Source organism: Falco rusticolus, chromosome 18 (assembly GCF_015220075.1).
Source record: "Falco rusticolus isolate bFalRus1 chromosome 18, bFalRus1.pri, whole genome shotgun sequence".
NCBI lineage: Eukaryota > Metazoa > Chordata > Aves > Falconiformes > Falconidae > Falco > Falco rusticolus.
Genome location: NC_051204.1, coordinates 5,699,245 through 5,718,669, shown reverse-complemented (window position 1 = coordinate 5,718,669; position 19,425 = coordinate 5,699,245). Strand labels below are relative to the sequence as shown.

Genomic DNA, 19,425 nt, shown 5'->3' with positions numbered 1-19,425 from the left:
GTCCTGCTGCCACAGAGCTGGCAGCTCAGGCAAGGCAGAAACGGCCAGCAGGCAGGGTGCACCCACAGGAGTGCTCAGAGCGAGCACAGGCACTGTTGAGCTACCAAGAAATTCAGGCTGGGGAAGTCACCCAGGCATGTGTTCTGAAACCCTCCCTGGCAGGCCAAAAGGGCCCAATATTTCCCTACATCCCAGCAGCTTCTGGCAAGGGATGCACCCAGCCTCTAGAGAAGGGGGTGAAGGCTCCATCGCTGCACAGTCGGCCCATCGCAAGAGAGACCGAGGATTTACCACAGGAACATGTGGCTGTGACCACAGTGATGGTCACATCAAAGTCCTCACTCCACCACCTTGGAGCAGGTGCCACTTGGCATAGTCTAAAATCTTGTCCAGTCCTAAACACAAAAGAATCAGAGGGAGCCAACAGCCCAATGCCAGACAATACTGGAACTTTAAATAATCATAACTGACTGGAGGAGGGTCATCTTTGTGTTTTACATCCTTACAGCCTGTTAATCACTCCCAAATCACTGCAGGGAACAGAAAAACGATGCGTTTCCTGCTCTTCACAGGCAGTGGCACATGCAGGACATGCTAGAGGAAGATGCCCAGAAGGATATGGGATTTCAGATCTCAGAGCTCTGTCACATGTTGGCTGCATGTATCCTACAAGACAGACCTACTTCTTGTGGTCCCTATCCCCTCATCATTATGGCCAGGGGATGTTTTGAAGTCACAACCACGACCTTCCAAGCCCGTCTGGTCCTTTCCAGGAAAGCAGGGCTAGCAGAGAACTATGATCTCCCAGGACTCAACCTGACAAAGAGCTGGGGCCTGTGATAATGTTCCTCCTGGGAGTAGGTGCACCCAAAGCTCACCTCCTCTGCAGTCCAGACAGGTAGCAAGACCCACAGAAAAGCAGGTAGCTACTGCACTAAGTACTGCCAGTCTTTCACCAACTGGCAATTAAATGAGCTTAGGATAATGGAGTCCAATTATGGCATTTATTTGTAAAATTATAATGCTCTGGCCCACAAATCCTGAAAATAAGCTACTGCAAACAAACCACAAACCAACAGTTGACATTTGTCACCACTTTCATTCAAAGGGACAAAATAATCAAATAAAGGCCGAGTGCAAGACTTACTGTGTGAGCATTTACTTATTCAACAGGGGTATAACAAATCATTGCAGTTGTCTTCTAGAAATAGAAGATGGGTCCAAGAGCATTCGTAACCTTTTTATTCTAAATTGCCAACAAGAACCTGGACAGAACTCAACTTTGAAACTACCCTAATTTTGCACATTCTAGTCAACATGTATTATTTTACACTGATAGTAATACAAATGATGAAAAATCAGTACTTTGAAGAACACTCTTTTCAAAACGTGAAAGGCATTGATTTCTTTCTAGACAAATACCATGTCTGGTTTCTTAATTATTTTTTGTGCTTGTATATTTAGATGCCATTTTGTAATCTGCATCCAAAGTTATTAGAAATATACTGCTTGATCCAAACATTTACACAGTCCCCATTCCTGCCTCCTCCCCCCTCAACAAAGAACAGTTATGTTAGAGCTCTCAAACGTGTTTAAAGTGTTAAAACCTACAAAAATCTGATGGAAACTAGACAGGTACTTAAGTGTACTATTTAAACTTCACCTGTTTGTTATTATGCATACTCTAGGGAACTCAGAGGATTCCCCATTGTTCTATGACTTGAAGCACCACGCATCCACATGATAGAGTTTAAGGCTTGAAGCTGCAAAGGTGTGATCAGGATGCTTTCTAGGAAGAAAACAGAAATCTCTGTAAATGTCCATGTAGTTTAAAACCAAAACTGTTCATTTTACATATGCTATGTGGATAAACTCAGATGTTGACAAGATAAAAAGCAAAAAGCGCAGGCACAGAAAAAATACTCCTAGGTTTGGCTGAGCCAGATGATTTTAATTAAACATTAGACAGCAGGAAGTCTCAGCCTGTTTACAGGCTGGAGAAACTCTCAGAACTTAATTTATGCTCTCCAGGCTGTAACATGCCCTCAAATATGACTTTGCTAGCTACACATTATAACTACAGTTTAGCGCACAGAAATTTTTCTGCACCTCCCCAGCAAACAAACAAACATTCTCACAAATGTCCAGTAAAGGTTCCACAGAAATCACTCTAGACACCACATACTCCTGAGAACAGAAATATGCAATGTTGCTTTGCAGATGCAAGACATGCTTATGGTGCAGGGTAGAAATTCCTGGAAATTACACTGTTGTGTGGTTCCTGACTTCCACTGAAATGGGACTATAATAGCTCCTGCCACCCCAAGGCCTCAATTCACACAAACCCACCATTTTTGCAGGGCGCTTCCTCCCCCCTCCACTCCACCCCCCCACCCCCAGCATAATTGCATAACTTCATTTACAGTTAGCACAAAACATCACGTACACAATTCTGAAGGGGCCACCTCTGCAAATGTACACGCTTGTCTTAAAGCACCAAGCTAAGGGACAAGATTTTAGTGCTATGTGCAACCCCCCATGCTGTTCTGTTTCCTGCTATCACTTCCCTGATTAGCAACCTAATCATACCCTACCTTCTCTACTTAAAATCACCCCCACCTCCCCACCCCCTCCCTTAAAACCCATCACCACTTCAGAAGAGCCCTCCTGACGTTTCCAAATCACTGCCACAAATACAACAACTTCAGAGATCATCTGCGCTGCCATTTGATGAGTGAACCAACAGAGACTTGCCAATTCCTGCATTTTTCCTGTTAACTAACCACTGCTGTCCGAGGAGGGAAGGTTTCTTAGTTGGTACTGGTCAAATTTATTGATCCATTTACTCAGTAATAAATATCACCAAATGGAGACGAGGGTAACTTATGAAACAAATGCTTGGAAAAAAGATTTGGCAGCCAAGGACAGTTTTACAAACTCAGATGTTGCAAAAACACGTCATGCTGCAACAGCCAAGTTTAGAGAGTCCTGCCACCAGATCCAGAGAACATCTGCCATCTGTGGGAGCTCTATGGTCCTAGGAAGGAAGCCATTCAGTGCTGGGGGAAACGAACTTCCAGGGGGAAGAGATACCAATACTCCAAAATCTGAAAAGGGCAAGACACTTTTTTTTTTTTTTTGCATGGTGGAGAAAAATACAAGCGTTTCCTCCACTCCCGAAGGTGAGAGTGGTCTTTGCTGAAGCAGCACTTGCCACCTTGGCAACAAGACTTACCTACAAGTGACATTTCTATTTAATTTGGCAGATTCAGCCTAACACTATGGCAATTGCACAGTCACTGGCTTGTGCAGAAGCCATGCCTGCAAAGCTCTGAGTACTGGGTTAGTTGCTCCAAGTGGGAAACAAAATAGTAATTCCTCAAAGCACCTTTAAGCTCTTGCTTTGCTGCTAATGGCAAATAATGGTCTGCAACTTCAAAATCAGTTTTCAACAAGGGAAACTCCCTCCCTCCCTCCTCCAGATGTAATTTGATAGGTTCCCTCCCCAGTCATGCTAGTTTAAGCAGCCCTAGTTTTACCCTTGCTTTGACTTAGCTGCGTCTGACAGCGAGCAGAGTTGCACAAAGCAAGAAAATAATTTGGTTTTAAGTTGGGGCGGGGGAGGGGAAGGTCGGGGGGTAACAGGGTTAGATAGTGTGGAAGGATTTCTTTAGTGAGGCGGAGTCCAAGTGGCTAGGGAGCAGGGCTGCTTAAACCAGAACACTGTAATGAAGGGCCTGTCAAGAATATGAAATAAAGAATACAGAGGATGCTCCAAAGAAAAGATAGGATGATCCAAGCATCAGATTCCCTTAGAAGCTGCTCCGAAGGAGGCAGGCGTTATGTACTACCCTTCCTGTCAATGCAGCAGCGGCCATAAAGCACTGCTGCAGCCAGCGATTTCAGCAACTCTTGTTATCTACAGAAGTCACAGTGCCAAAGCCACACGCATAGTACTTACAGCCTTTCCATGACACAGCATATGGGAAGGACTCAGGGGCACGTAATCTTGCAGGTAAGCAATTCCTTTGTTCAGAGGTGGTGGTACTGCAACTGAAAGACTTCAGTTACTTCCCCTAACAAACACACTTGCTCAAATGTATGCATTTCACTGTAGCATGGAAGACAGCAGGTACATAAGGGGATGGTACTTCAGCACTTGGAGGTGGTGCTGCTTAGAAGAGCTACATACGCCCTAAATACTAGAAAGTTTTCCAGAAAATGTAACAAGTAAAACCAGGTAGCACCGTTGTCACCCCTTACAGAAAGAGGGGTGTATCATGGTTGAGTTCATACAGAACTGCAGAGCTGGCAAGTGCAGGACTGTTGCCGTGTTTGGGCCTAGATGAGCCTTAAAGCATGCTTTGGCCATCTGGCAGTGCCATCACATCTTGTATACAGCCTGCAGTCACGATCCACTGTTGAATCAATTAAACCAGTCAAGGCAGCTGCATCCAGTTTGCAGCTGGCAACAAAGCTCCTCACTCCCCCAAACCCGAACTGTGATTATGCTTTGCAAAGGGCAAGAAGGGGAGGTTTCCCCTAACAAGGCCCTAACACCAGCACATCTGCCAAGTCTAAGGGGGCAGGAGGTCACAAGGGACTGCTTCAGCTCAACAGAAGCTCCAGTAACTGCTTGAAAAGGCTCCAGAGGGAGGCACCTGGCCACATTTCCCAAGGTTCAGCACCTTTCTCCCTCGCACACTGGCCAGACACCCAGCAGGAACTGAACATAGGCCACAGGCAGGAAGAGCACCCTGCCACACGCACAGACGAACAGAGAGCATCTGTGTTATTAAGGGCTTCCTTCTCTCATACGGGTCAGTCATATGAGAAAGCAAGCAATGCTGAACCAGCACCCTAAAACATTCACTCTTGATCAGTATCCCTCCTCCCAGGGTTTGCACAGCAGCAAAGTCAGCCCACGTCCAGCCATCAAGGTTGGGTTGGGAGTAGACTGCAATATTGCTCTACACAGAACATTGTTGTAAGGAATCAAATTTGCATTCACTACCTGTTTATGCCAGAGCTGGTCGTGCCCCAAATAAAAGGAGAATCTGACTGCTCTGACGACTCTGCAAAAAGAACCAGATGTTGTGGCTCAGAACTAAAACTCCAGCAACCACCAATATCTGTCATATTTCTGCACATTCAAGAGGGAGTAAAAGTTGCTCTAATGATGTCTGCTGCACTGTCTTTTAACTGAGGAACATAAAAGTTATCATGTTTCCATTGTCATCACTGCACATAAGGTACAAAAGCTTATATGGGAAGGAGCAGACCCTTGGAAACGTATCTCCATGCCAGTTACGGCAGGCACGTGGAATAGTTCTCTATACCAAGAAAAGCCTGCTGGGTGGAGAGATGCATGTTTTCAGGAAAGAGCATAAGCAAGGTGTCCTACAAGTGAAACCTAAGTGAACAGCATCTCTAGACTCACACTGTCCCAAGTGGAGTTGAAAGACAGGACCAGGGAGAAGGCAGCAGTGAGGCAGATGAGGAAGTTCCTTACCTGTTTCCCAGTCTTCATCACAGGGAGGTGCCTGCCACGTGCTCACAGCATTCATCTGCTCACTCTGGAACCTAAAGGACTGATTCACTTCAGGAAGAAAGAAAACTCATTGACTAGTAGTCAGTCCTGCTTCAAAGGCATTAAGTGCTTTGGATCAAGCTGTAAAACACCTCTTGGCTTTAGAGGAAACCCTGCACAATGAAAACAAGTTGAGTACATGCAGGAGCCAGGTACTGATCTGAAATTGAGCAACTTCAAATTCACATTTTTCAGTGAACAGGAAAAGACTCTGCCCCATGGAACTTTGTGCCAGGAATGCTCGAGTGAACAGGAAACCTGCTTACATGAATGCAGGCATCACTACGAGTCTCAGTGCAACTCTGCAGAAGACAGAAAACTATCTGTCTGCTCTGTAGTGTGGCAATCAAAGAGCCACTGCAGGGGATGGAAAAAACAAACATTCCTAGATATTCTAGTGGTCTTGGACAGCACTCCTCCCACCTTGTCTCACTGGGCAGGAGGCTGAAATCTTAATTGTACAGCAGATGAAGAAAGCACAGTAGCAGAGCAGCCTGAAAGAGAAGCTGCTCTATCTCTTGGTGAGAGTGAACTATTCAGGTTGCCCCCATGGAGAACAGCTGCAGGGGCTTCCATAGCTTAAACAGCTGTTTGGTAGAAATCAGCTTTTCACACAGCTTGATCAGTGATCAAGCCTCAATGAAGAGAGATCAGCTCTACGAAAAGAAGGGCCTGTCCTTCTGGTCATTAAATCATCCCAGCTCCTGCTGGAGGTACTTCAACATGCACAGTCCAGGGTACAACCTTTTTTTTCTTTCAACAAGCCTGGTAGTAAAACATGTACAAGGCCTACCAGGCAAATCCGCAGTATTCTCATGAACCTACCAAATAAATCACAGCAAATAAGACTAAAGTTTCCCAAAACTGTTGTGTCACACAAAACCACAGACAATAATTGGATTCCCAGTTTTCGGTTATTCTATGAGCTATCCTTACAGACAGGAGACCTCAGTCCTCAGGGTGAACAAACATCTTGGAGCACAGGTGTTTCTCGTACCTACATCTTGCTCAATGAACCCTTTGTCATTGCACTTCATCATGTGATCACTGAGGTCAGCTTGAGGAACTAGATGGCGAGCGTTGAAGGGGCACGTGGCCAATTCCTTTGCAACTTCAGGGTAGCTCTAAACAAGAGAAAACCGAAATCATGTGCCGTATCTCTCAAGTTCACTTATCTCATATTTATTTATCCACAGGGGAATAAAAAGGATATTTGTGATGTTGCTTTAAAAAAAAGACTAAATAAGGAATGGCAACACATTGTTCAGAGCTTACTAAGACTGCAAGGGGAAACTAACATAACTATTCTTCAAAACACAATTCACTGAGAAACTGAGCCACCCTTGAGCCGACTGAAATGAAACATACCCTCAGCTAAACTCCCTACAGTTTGCTGCAACACTGGCAATATGGCTGCATAGTTTAAAGCACAGATGAAATTATTTTTAAAATTATAGGGGAGAGATATTAGGCAAATCTAAACCATTCGGGTATTTCTTAAGTAAGCAGGCACAAAGGCAGAGACATTCCTTAAACCTTTCAGAACAGCTAGGGTGTTGGTAGCATTCCACCTGCAGACTTTGGTGCTACAGAACAAGCAGAACTTTTATCACAGACACAGGTTCTAGTGGCAGTGCTTAGTTGTCACACAGTAAATTACTCCACCTCCTGCAAACGATACAGCCTTTACTGGGAAAAGCACAACTCTGCCATTGTACCAGTGCCTGTGTGGTTCTAGCTGATGCAGCTGTGCTTGTCAGGGATCAGACTCGTACCTGAGGCTGATGCAGAAGCACCTTGTACAGACGCTGCTCAAGGCAGTGTCTCCACTGCTCCCGATACATGGCTGAGCACAGGCTGCAGGCACATCCAAGGCAGTTGTCATTACAAGATCTATACAGCCAGGGTTGCTGTGTCCTCATGTGTCCGTCGTTGGCTTCAATGAGCTTGAAGCAAGCTATTCTGGCCACACAGCAGAAGCCTCTCAGTGCTAATGCTGTTCAAGGTGAGGTTACAACTTGCTCTGCTTGCACTGTCCCCATTTGCATGGCAAGGCTGCATTCTGCACAAAGCAGTGGGAAGCTGAGGCAGGTGGAAGCATTTAATTGGATTTTATGCATAGAGTATGCAAATGAAATTCAACAAGCTACCAAGCAAGAAGGACAATCTGCACCCAGGCACTTGCCACTGTAAATAAATACACAATGGAATCTCCAAATGGATCAGATTATAATCCCCGAGCCTTTCTTCTGCTAACTACTTACAGACACCAACTTTGCCTGATTGGTGATCGTTATCTCACCTCATCCTCCTAACTAGGTAAGCTTGCCAAAACTGCCTGGTCATCAGTCATGCAACACAAGGACAAAACCAATATTGTTAAAAGTTTACTTGCCAACATTGTTCACCTAGCTCACATGCACATTCTTGCCAAAGTTTGCAGGGGGTCAACAAGGAAAAATTCAGCCCTCTTAAATGCTGGAAGGATGGAGGTACTTGCCACTTAGCTCTGCCTACTACTTCCACTAGTTATTTAGTATTTTTTAAGGCTCTAGTTCCACTAAAATGAATTGTTTGCAAGTACTGATACCAGGGCACACCCCCTGCAACTGCACCTGAACTGGAAGGCACTGCAACACCATTTTGAAAACACATTGGCTAACTTAATGAGGAACAATTGGGATTTAAAAAGTTTCAGCAAAAACCCAAAGCTCAGTCAGATGCTAGCACTTGACAGGTCTAAAGAAAACAAACTATGAGGACTACAGAGAAGAAAGGAAGGAATGCTTCCTATTAAATTACTTGTATCCAAATACTGGATAAAAAATGGAGAGAGGAAAAAAATTTCTCCCATATGTGCTGAGCCCAGGATGTGCAGTTTCTGCCAGATAGATGCACATGAAATAGTTACTAGCAAAACAAACAAACAAACCCCCAACCCTGCCGTGCAGCTGCATTTCCAGCACTTAAAGAATTGCAACATCACAACACTTCTACTCTGAGGAGCCAGAAGGCTGCACATAACTCAGACTGAATTCTCTCTGCAACTTAAAGTAGAAAAATGTATCTGACCTCCATGTGAGCTGATGGAAGGGACCAGAATTTCCTTCCTCACCTAACCACAGAAAATCTCCATCTCATTTCAAGAGAGCCACACCAGTCTTCAGTGAATTAACATGTGCTTGAAGCTATTACTACACAAATAATAAGGTTATATGAAATAAAGGCTAAACAAAGCTATGTGTCAGCCAGCCAGAAAATGCAACAAGAATGAGAACATGCACATCGTATTTACATGCACAAAATTACATTCAGTGACTTGTTTGGCAGTCCAGCTTACCTTCCTACACTTTACAAGGTGATAAGGAAAACGACAGGCTCTGATTTGATGATGTTTATTATATGGACACTGTATTAATCTCTCTGGATCCAAAATATCTAGTAAAACAGAAGAACAGAAAGAAAAAAAAACCAGAGAAAAAAAATAGTTAGACAAGATCTAGCACCACTAACACAGCGAAGTGGGAAAAAAACATACCACCACATCAGGGCTGTGATCTTAGGGAGTTAAACCAGCTGCTCTTCGTTTGAAACCATTCATTAAGGCAGGGACCTGTTTTGCATAATCAAAAAAAATAATTTTGGACTTCGCACACCTGGGATGTTAGTCAAAACAGACACAGACTAAGTTGCACTGAGCATAACTACTCCTTAAGTTACTATATTTGGTAGGTAACCACACTTACTCAAAGCAAATGAAGACAGCAGTACTTTTCCAGCTATCTTAGAGGACAATCAGCGGGATGATGATGTGCCCCCCAGCACCTTCAGTAGCATCATCAGTCTGAACCAAACCTTTTTTGACCAACAGCTAGTTTTGCTGGAGGAAGAATGCTGGGCGATTTAGTTTCATTTCTGATGAAGGAGCTTGCCTAACATAGCACACAGGACTTCTAAATGAAATGTTTCATAGGTCATGCAATTATTTAGGAACTGAGGAGTTACTAAACTGGCTAGATCACCTAAGAATCTAGGCACTGAGCAGTGAAGCAACACGAGTGCATGCATTCATGATATAACTTTTTACCTATCTATAGAGGAAATATGTTAAAATATAAATATTAATATCTCTTAACCCCCCCCCACATTTCCATATTCTCAATGAGGAAGAGAGGCAGCCAGAAGCAGACACAGGTCCCCCCTGCTGCCTGTGGGTCTGTCTGTGGGGTACACCCCAGGGAGCCACACCAGGCTTCTTTCCTCCTTTCTGCTCTGCCACTCTTTTTGCACAGGCTTTGGGAACATTTAGGATTTGATTACACTGTATCTTAAACAGAACTAACATAGGTGGTTTGGGTTGGAAGGGCCCTTAAAGATCATCTAGTTACAACACCCCTGTGTCCATGGGCAGGGACACCTTCCACTAGAGCAGGTTGCTCAAAGCCACATTATTACTTGGCCTTGAACACTTTCAGGGATGGGGCACCCACAGCTCCTCTGGGCAACCTGTGCCAGTGTTTTGCCACCCTCACAGTAAAGAATTTTTTCCTAGTATCTAATCTAAATTTACCCTCTTTTAGTTCAAAGCCATTATCCCTTGTCCAATCACTACATGCCCTTGTAAAAAGTCCTTCTCCAGCTCTCTTTTAGACCCCTTCAGGTACTGGAACGATGCTTTAAGGTCTCCCCAGAGAGTTCTCTTCTCCAGGCTGAACAATCCCAACTCTCTCAGCTTGTCTTCACGGGAGAGGTGCTCCAGACCTCTGATGATCTTTGTGGCCTCCTCTGGACTCGCTCCAATAGGTCCACGTCCTTCTTATGTTGAGAGTCCCAGAGCTGAACGCAGTATTCCAGGTGAGGTCTCACCAGTGCGGAGTAGAGAGGGAAAATCACCTTCCTCAGCCTGGTGGCCGTGCTTCTTTGGATGCAGCCCAGGGTACAGTTGGCTTTCTGGGCTGCAAGTACACACTGCGTGGCCATGTTGAGCTTCTTGGCCACCAAGACCCTAAGACACTAAGGCCCTGCTCTCAAATCCATTCTTCACCCAGCCTGTAGCTGTGCTTAGGATTGCCCTGCCTTAAGCACGAACTGCTGCTGTTCAGCCTCTCCCCTGCCATCATATCCCCTTCTCTTACACGTGCCTTGCTGCTCGGCTGTCTCAAGAGCCATATCAGGGAACTGCATCAGCCCACCAGCTGACAGCTAGTTACGGTGTTGTTCCACAAGTCCCGACAAGCAGACCTCACGCTGTGAGCTACTAGGAGGGAAGGAAGGAAGGAAGGACCTAACCCTTCTTTCCCTCTCAGCTGTGCAGTGGTGCTGCTGTGAGCACCGCTCACCTCCGTTAGCCAGTTTAGGTCATTAGAACAGCTGAAAACTAAAGACTTCAGCATTAAGAAGGATTGACAAGCTTTGTAGTGTTTCAGCAGCCCTTGGGAGAGCAATCAGAAGTGATTTCTCTCTGTGAACTGGCTCAACGCCAACATCAGACCAAGTGCATTAGCAGTAAAAGCAAGGAGGCAGCCCGGAGACCCAGAAGAAGAGGAAAACGCAAAGCAGCAAACACAGAACCTCAAGAGGAGCTGGCTCCATCAGGTAAACAGCCGTGGTTAACACGAGGCTGCAACACACGCAGCCAGGACCGCAGCGCCACGCGCGAAGGCGCTCCCTGCCCGGCCGCGCCGCTGCACCGCTGCCCGTGCGCGCCTGCAGCCGGCTGAGACAGCTACAGGCCGGAGCAACACTTTAACCAAATTAGGTCACTTTATTCCGACACTTCCTAAACCCCAGGCACCCTCCCCCGGTAACGACATATGCATTAACCTTGTTCAAACAACACACAGCCCAGCAGGGGCTGCTCGGCTCGGCCCGGCCGGGGCTGGGGCTGGGGCCGGGGCCGGGGCTGGGGCCGGGGCTGGGGCTGGGGCCGGGGCCTGGCCGCAGCAGAGGGCAGCCGCCTATCGCCTCCCCCTTCCCTCCCCTGCCCCACGGCCGCCCCACGCCGCGCCTCACCGGGGTCATCCTCCAGCTCCATGGCGCAGCACGGCTCGGCAGAGCGCGGGGCCTGCGGGGCCGCGGCTGAGGCACCGCCGCCCCCTCCCCGGGGCCGGCCCCTCCCGCCGGAGGGCGGTTGCCGGTTGCCGGGGCAACGCCGACTCTGGGGGCTCCGTCGCCCGCCATTTTGCCCGCCCCTGGTCGTGCGCGGGAGCCCGCTTCCTCCAGGGCAAAGCACGGCCTGCGCCGGGGCCCTCCTCGCCACCGGCTGCCGGGATGGGGACTGAAACCTCATAAACCCTTTCCCAGGGCAGGGGGAGTGTGTCCCCGCGCTGGGAGTCTGGCAGGAGGCTGCTGCTGGGAGGGAGCTGGAAGGCGGCCGAGGGCGCGGAGGGGCCGTGTGCTGCGCAGCCCTGCTGGGTGGCCAGACCTGCCGGGCTGTTTCCATATGTTTGGAGCAGGGCGATTTGGTTACCCTGCCTGATTTGTGTTCCCATAGGTCTCCTACCTCAAAGGCTCAGAGCAAAGAGACAGCTTCCTCACTCGGGACCTTGCGGGGCTGCTGCCCTCCCAGGGCCCTCCGCAGCCCAGGCTCCTCAACCATGCCTGGGAGCGGCCACACAGCCCTTATGTGGCACAGGCACCGAGGCGAGGAGACCATTCCTGGGCAGAGGCTCAGCGAAGCTGTGCCTAATGGCCAGGGGCTCTGAGGAGTCATGGATGCCTTCCTTTCTCACTTGCAAGTTACACTGCCTGAAGGGGGCCGGCTGCGCTGTGTCCCACCGTCCCCTCCTTCGGGAATAGCGAAGGTTCTCTGTGCCCCAGCCCTAACTTCCCAAGAGAAATGCCCTTCCCCTTGACTGTATGCGTCTGGACTGTCCACAGAGGGAAGGGCCACACAGTGGTCCACACATGCACCACACAGTGACAGTTAACAATTATTGTGTTAACATCCACTGCACAATCGTTGCCAAAAACCCCTCCCAGAACCAGCCCTGATCAACACGTCTCTCCCTGGGCATCTTGGGAGAGCATCTGCAGGGTAAAGGAAGACAAAGAGACATGAATTGGGAGGCAGCAGAACTTTAATGAGTCAAAAGAGGGAAACAAGGTTGCTCAGAGTGGAGGCCCCAGTGCAGGGAGCACCAGGGGCAGAAAGGAGTCTGTGGCCCTTCACTGTGGTGGACATCGTACCAGCCATCTGCCTGCCCCACAGAGGGAGCAAAGCCAGAAGGTCTTTACTAGACTGGCTTTCTGGTGCCCACAGCCCACGGGACTACAAGAGAACAAGGACACAGGAGGCAAAAGAGAGAGTGGAAGCAGGGAAAGGCAGACACGGGCTGTGCTTTCTGAGAGCCCAGGCTGCCCCATCCTTTTGCAAGGGGTGCTGGGGTTGCTCAGCCCCTCTGGAAGCAACAAGCCGATGCTCCGTCCCCAGTACGGTACCATCGTGTGGGTCCCTGGGTGCCTTCTAACCCAGGGCCATGGCCAGCAGCTTTAGCAGGGGAAGCACCTCCTGCCGCAAATGCCGCTGCCCAAGCCAGAGAGGCTGAAGCCCCCGGAGTTGATGGGCACTCCCTCAGAGCTGAGGATGCTGCCAACGGCAGCGGAGGTGGAGGAGCCCACGGCGGTGTTCTGCGGGAAGGAGCTGAGGATGGGGCCGGGCAGGGTCACCACCACAGCAGGGGGCTCGATGACGATGGTGGAGTCCTGGCACTGCCTGACACAGGACTCGTTGCAGCTGTTGGCCAGCGGGGTCGGGCCGCAGGGCCGGCAGGGCATGCACGGGCCGTAGCAGGACATGGCTTGGGGCTGGAGGTGCACCTGGGAGAGAAGGCAGTGGAAAACAAAGCATGAGTGGCTTTTGAAGAGCAGCCTGTCACCCTACAACAAGGAAGGCAAGGCACACACCAGGTGGGGAGCAGAATTCTGCTTAGAGGAGCAGAGAAAAGAAGAGAGAGGGCTTCAGACTCACCTGATCCTCAAGGAGAAGGAGGCAAGAGAAGTGGATGAAAGACTGGGTATTTGTGCTGGTTTTTATACTGCTCCAGCACTGCCTCAGGTGTGCAGTCATGCTATATACAGGCATTAATTTTCCTACAGACACTCTAATTGAAGACATCCCAGCCAATGCACAGTCTTCCACAGTTCAGTGCTTTCATATTGTGATTTATGCCATGGCCATTTCCCTTTGAGTCTCCTTTCAAGTGCCGAGATGAGAGACCCAAGTATTTTCAGGTCAGGAATGCATCATTATGGGCTTTAAGACTTGACCCAGTTGCTGGATAAAGATCCATTGGAGGCAAGTAACAATGGCCTGAGATTTTCATGTGGGGTTGTTTGTCACTCTGTTCAAAATAAGGAGTCCAGCATGCTCCAGTGGTCCCTGGTCTACTTTCCAGTGAGTGGGCTCCACTGCTCGTTTTGAATGTCCTCCTCCTGATGCTCTTGCTTTTGGGACAAATCTGCCAGACTCTTTTATCATTTATTCTCTCTGAGCAATCTCTTGGGGTCTCCAACCAATGCCTTCAGCATGTTAGGATTATTTCTCTGTACAATCTATGTGCAAACAACATCTATGTAACTTCACATATATGCATGCATACATATGTGGTTTCTCACTTTTGTGTCTGTATTCATTCTTATTTCAAAAGATGTCCATCCCCCCCCCCCCCCGCCTAGAATCTGGGATACATGCATGCTTAACTGTGTCTGCAATGCTGCATCCCTGTATATGTCTCCTTCTCAAAAGGTGTGCTGGTCATGGATGGTGGGGGCACTCACCACTACTTTGTACATGAGCACCACAGAGCAGCAGGTTCTGCAGGCCAAAAGGAGCCCCGTGGCAGCTGAACAGCAGTGGCGTGAACCTGGCAGAGACCTGCCCTCAGCACCAGCACCGAAACACAGTCCCTGTCTCCTGAGCTCTCCTTTTCATGCTTCTCCAAAGCTCACACTCTACTACTGCAGCTTTCAGAGCCTAGCAAGGACAGCTTCACACCAGTTTAGAAAGTGTTTAAATCATTGTATCAACATTCAAAGCATCTCAGCGTGACTGCCATTCACCACTCCCTGCCTCTTCAGGTCAGGAAACATCTCCCAGTGTTGAGCCGTTCAAAACAATGGCATTAGCTTTATGTACAGGCAGAAAAGCCAGGAAATAGTGCCCACCTCGTGAAAGGTGCTCCTCAGTGAATCTGCTTCTGTTGCAGTGTTAACAGTACGTGCGATGGGACATCCCTGCTGCTGTTCAAGTCAAAGCCAGGGGCACCTCTGCAGCTAATTGACCTGACGCCGAGTCTGGCAGGGGCTGAGACCTTGAGTCACTACCAAACACAAGGATGCATGAACTAGTGTCACGCACTTTGAGAGGAAGGACAGACCATCTAGACTGCAAAGGGAGAGCTAGACAGCTGACAACTCATTTGGTTTTCAGCCACACAGTGCTTTTATGTCCCACATGGAAATCCTATTCTGGCAAGATCTGTCTGGCAGGGAAGGATTGTCTGATTCATGGCCACACTCCCCAAACGCTGCTGCTATCTGCTGAGGAGTGTCAGGAGAAGAACTCTTTTCCTCAGAGATTGTTGGCAGTGAAAGGAAAGGCACTACAGGAGAAGGGAAATGGTCTCTGCATTGAGAACTGCTTCTGCAAGAAACTTCTTTGCACTTCACCTTGGGGGCTCTTCCTCTCAGTAACCTTCTTCCTTTCTTCCAGACATTTTCCATGTCTCTAATCACTGCACAGTGGTGCTTGCTTGTGGGGAGCAGGGTGTGCAAGAGCAGAGAGAAATTCTCTACCTGTGTCTGAATCCCCTCTTGCCCTATTCCTCCATGGCTCTTCAACACCCCTGGGCACATTTCTGCCCACACCCCCTTCATCTTGATGCAGGTAAGATGCATTGGCTTTGGGCTGCTGAGAGGCTCCAAGAGACAGGCTCTCACTTTGCTGATTCCATTCCATTCCAATCATTCCATTCATTCCATTGATGTTTTATCCAGTCCTTGAGATATGGAAGTGGGAATCCTGTCACTTCTGGGTGCTACAGCCACTTACATGTCACAGGCTGGGCTGCACACCTATAGAGAGACCAGATTGGAGAGGAGGCCAAGAAAGGGTGGAAGTTTCTCCTCAGACCAAGCAGTATAAGGAAAGCTGAAACCAGAAGTGCAGCCCACTGGCCTGAGGAGTGACTACTACTGACTGTCAGAATGAGCTGGGAGAGAGAGACAGGGGGATGGAGCAAGTCCTTGTGCATAGAAACATGTGAGTATACAACTAAGGACTGTAACGCTTGGAGTACTTGGGACACTTCCTGAAAAAAGAGTTGCAAAAGAGCCCACGAAGGTACCCCAAGCCAGTGTCCCCTGCCTGTGTGGGACCTCGTCAGCACCTGAGTTGTGTCGTCAGTACTGTTGCATTCCTGCCATGGAAGTCCTTGGGACTCTAATTCCAGCATTTGACAGGAGTGTCTCTGGCACAAAGGGCATTTCAGAAACGAGGAAATGAAGAGAAGGCAATGAAGGAAACAAAATTACAAACTGTGTGACTAGGAAGGGTATTCTCCATTTAAGATGAGTCTGTTGAAAATTACTGCCTGTGCACAGACAAGCTCAGGGCCTGGGGCGGTGCAAGAGCAGTATAAAAGTAAACTGAAAGCCCTGTTCTCTCATCTACTTCTCTTGCCTTGCTCTCCTTGGGAATCAGGTGAGTCTGAAGCCCTTTGTGCTTCTCATCCTTCCCCAGAGTGAGGTCTTACACTAATGCATACTTCAGCTGATGCCTGCTTCATCGTACCACAGCAGGACATGGATGTCCTTGTCATAGAAATAGGAAGGAGGGAAAAGGTCCAGCACAGAGAGAGACTGGGTCTTTGCTGAGGTATCTCCTGAACTATGCACTACTTGGGGACCTCCCTGGGCTTGGCTGCTCTTGGTGGGCACTTTTGGGCTGAGGGGAAGGAGAAGCTCCTGGGTCTCACTACAGAAACTCCAGTCCTCTGCCCAGTACGTTCCTTGGCTCCTCATAGTGGGATGATAGGCTGCTCCTCATCCATCTCCCCTGCTCTACTTCTCCCTGCCCTCTCTCCCAGGTGCACCTCCAGCCCCAAGCCATGTCCTGCTACAGCCCGTGCATGCCCTGCCGGCCCTGCGGCCCGACCCCGCTGGCCAACAGCTGCAACGAGCCCTGTGTCAGGCAGTGCCAGGACTCCACCATCGTCATCGAGCCCCCTGCTGTGGTGGTGACCCTGCCCGGCCCCATCCTCAGCTCCTTCCCGCAGAACACCGCCGTGGGCTCCTCCACCTCCGCTGCCGTTGGCAGCATCCTCAGCTCTGAGGGAGTGCCCATCAACTCCGGGGGCTTCAGCCTCTCTGGCTTGGGCAGCGGCATTTGCGGCAGGAGGTGCCTGCCCTGCTAAAGCTGCTGGCCATGGCCCTGGGTTAGAAGGCACCCAGGGACCCACACGATGGTACCGCACTGGGGACGGAGCATCGGCTTGTTGCTTCCAGAGGGGCTGAGCAACCCCAGCACCCCTTGCAAAAGGATGGGGCAGCCTGGGCTCTCAGAAAGCACAGCCCGTGTCTGCCTTTCCCTGCTTCCACTCTCTCTTTTGCCTCCTGTGTCCTTGTTCTCTTGTAGTCCCGTGGGCTGTGGGCACCAGAAAGCCAGTCTAGTAAAGACCTTCTGGCTTTGCTCCCTCTGTGGGGCAGGCAGATGGCTGGTACGATGTCCACCACAGTGAAGGGCCACAGACTCCTTTCTGCCCCTGGTGCTCCCTGCACTGGGGCCTCCACTCTGAGCAACCTTGTTTCCCTCTTTTGACTCATTAAAGTTCTGCTGCCTCCCAATTCATGTCTCTTTGTCTTCCTTTACCCTGCAGATGCTCTCCCAAGATGCCCAGGGAGAGACGTGTTGATCAGGGCTGGTTCTGGGAGGGGTTTTTGGCAATGATTGTGCAGTGGTTGTTAACAATATTATTAACAATAATTGTTAATTAAAAGGCTGTGGGCAGTCTTTCCAAAGTAGCCATTTGTTAGACACTGGCTGGGCATTGGTCTGCTGGTGCGATGGGTGGGTCATTGCCTTTGCACCACTTTTTTTCTTCTGTTTTCCTTTTCCCTTTTAGACTGTCCTGATCTTGACCCATGGGTATTTTGCTCTCTTGAACTTCCAATTCTCTGTGCATTCCACTGGGACAGCAGAATGAGAGAACAGTGGATTGGTGCTTAATGCTTGCCAGGAACAACACACCACACAGACTCACAGGCAATGAATGTCGTCCTTGCCCTGCTCCTTTCCTGTCTGTGTCCAGTGCTTCCTGGGAATGTTTCTAAAGAGAAGGAGGAATTGGGCAGGAAGAAAGGCAGTGGGTGTGGGCTCAGTGTCTCATAGGACTGTCCAGAATCTTTCCAAAGTAGTGTGGTGACCTGCAGCAAAGGCTGCAGAGAGACTTGCAGCCAGTGAATTGGAGCTGCTGAACTGCTGCAGGACACAGCTGGGTGCAGTATACATGCCCGCCCAGACCCCTGAATGGCAGCTGGCTTGGTAGTAACCAGCACTGTCTTCCCACACATCCTTCAGCTCCTGTGAAGCAACAGCCCAAAAGCAGGGCCAGGAAAAGGTACTTTTGTGGTAACACAATCAAAACTGTTCCTGGACACCAAGGACTGTCATCAACATCCTGGGCAATATGAGCACTACTCATCCCACTCTGCTCAGCACTCACAGCATCTAGAACACTGCTATAATACAAGAAAGATATAATACAGGAAAGACTTTGACCAAGTGGAGTGACTTCAGCAGAGGGCATCCAGTATGCTGAGGAGCTGGAGCACTTGATTGGGAAGGAGAGACTGAGGGCATGGGGCTTGCTGAGCATGAAGAGAAGGCTTTGGTGAGACACCTAAGAGCACTTTGGAGTAACTATGGTAAAGTACCCCAGAAGACAGATCCAAGCTCAACACTGTGGCAGTGTGTGGTTAGAGGACTAGAGAATCTGGGTTCATGTGGAAAGATGAGAGGTTTGAACTTGATAGGTGGAAAATCATTTTCACCAAGAGGAGAGACAGGTAGCGGAGAGGTTACCTGGGGAGAAGTGCAGTAACCCTCCTTCAATGCTCATGGCTTACTGAGCTTGGAGCCCAATGACCTCTGGAGTTCCTTTCCAACTTGATTATGCTATGATCCTATGGTCTCAGGACTGCCTTTTTGAACTTCTTCTCATTGGAGATAGGACCAGCAATGAGGAGAAGTGACTCAGCTAGGTAGCCAAGGAGACAGGCAGTGTGAAGGAGCTCTCCTGAATGCTTTTTGGAAGGAAAAAAAGATTGCAAAAAGCATCACTGAAGCATCTGCAAGACCACAAGGCCTGTGGACCACAGCTGATGTATTCCCAAATCTATTGACAATGTATTCCCAAAGATGCCGTGGCAGTATATTCTCTACTGTTCTCATGCTTTTGTTTTCCACCTGCACTTCTCATCACGCCGCAACTCTGAATCTCAATGCTGTGGGTAGCACAGGTTCTCCTAGGCTCTCCTGGGAAGGTCTTGCCACTGCCTTGTCAATGACATATTGATCTCTCGTCCTCCTGACTACTTGCTTCACAACGTTGAGATGACCAAGGAAAAAGAAAAGTAGACAGCAATGTGCAAGTAATACATGAACTACCTTGGGTCATTCTATCCCAGTAGAGTCCATGTAGGCAGAGAAGTTTAGAAACCAGAGGGTACACCCAACTCACCACTAAGCACACTCAAGGCAAACCTGTGCTGACAACGGCTGCACAGCCATCCCCAACAACTCCTTCCCAGAACCAGCCCTGAGCAACAGCTGTCTC

The 19,425-nt window shown here is 48.9% G+C and overlaps 2 protein-coding genes and 1 pseudogene across 3 annotated transcripts; 1 reads left to right on the top strand and 2 right to left on the bottom strand.

The window, feature by feature from the left end:
- Positions 1-990: 990 nt before the first annotated feature.
- LOC119158721 (gametocyte-specific factor 1-like) lies at positions 991-11,769 on the bottom strand. Of its 2 annotated transcripts, none has more exons than XM_037410977.1 (7): positions 11,603-11,769; positions 8,931-9,028; positions 6,588-6,714; positions 5,513-5,599; positions 5,015-5,075; positions 3,962-4,047; positions 991-1,789 (listed from the first exon to the last, which is right to left on the bottom strand). In XM_037410977.1, coding segments are annotated over exons 1-7 (483 nt in total). In that variant the 5' UTR covers positions 11,625-11,769; the 3' UTR covers positions 991-1,787. The 2 variants fall into 2 exon arrangements, with proteins under 2 accessions (XP_037266874.1, XP_037266873.1); XM_037410976.1 differs by having other exon boundaries at positions 3,962-4,053; positions 11,603-11,731.
- A 1,282-nt stretch (positions 11,770-13,051) lies between these two features.
- LOC119158885 (feather beta keratin-like) lies at positions 13,052-13,796 on the bottom strand. The gene is made up of 2 exons (XM_037411294.1): positions 13,560-13,796; positions 13,052-13,408 (listed from the first exon to the last, which is right to left on the bottom strand). The coding sequence occupies exons 1-2, from the start codon at positions 13,704-13,706 to the stop codon at positions 13,082-13,084; spliced, it is 474 nt and encodes a 157-aa protein (XP_037267191.1). The 5' UTR covers positions 13,707-13,796; the 3' UTR covers positions 13,052-13,081.
- A 2,026-nt stretch (positions 13,797-15,822) lies between these two features.
- LOC119159059 lies at positions 15,823-17,004 on the top strand (annotated as a pseudogene).
- The last annotated feature ends 2,421 nt before the right edge of the window (positions 17,005-19,425 follow it).

Excerpts from the sequence above, each read along its gene's own strand:
- LOC119158721 (XM_037410976.1), bottom strand. The coding sequence starts at position 11,624 with ATGGAGCTGGAGGATGACCCCG. Across the intron at positions 9,029-11,602 it reads GGAGCTGGAGGATGACCCCG|ATATTTTGGATCCAGAGAGA; the intron begins GTGAGGCGCGGC and ends CTGTTTTACTAG. Across the intron at positions 5,076-5,512 it reads TGATGAAGACTGGGAAACAG|AGTCGTCAGAGCAGTCAGAT; the intron begins GTAAGGAACTTC and ends TTCTTTTTGCAG.
- LOC119158885 (XM_037411294.1), bottom strand. The coding sequence starts at position 13,706 with ATGTCTTCAATTAGAGTGTCTGTAGGAAAATTAATGCCTGTATATAGC. Across the intron at positions 13,409-13,559 it reads TCCTTCTCCTTGAGGATCAG|GTGCACCTCCAGCCCCAAGC; the intron begins GTGAGTCTGAAG and ends CTTCTCTCCCAG.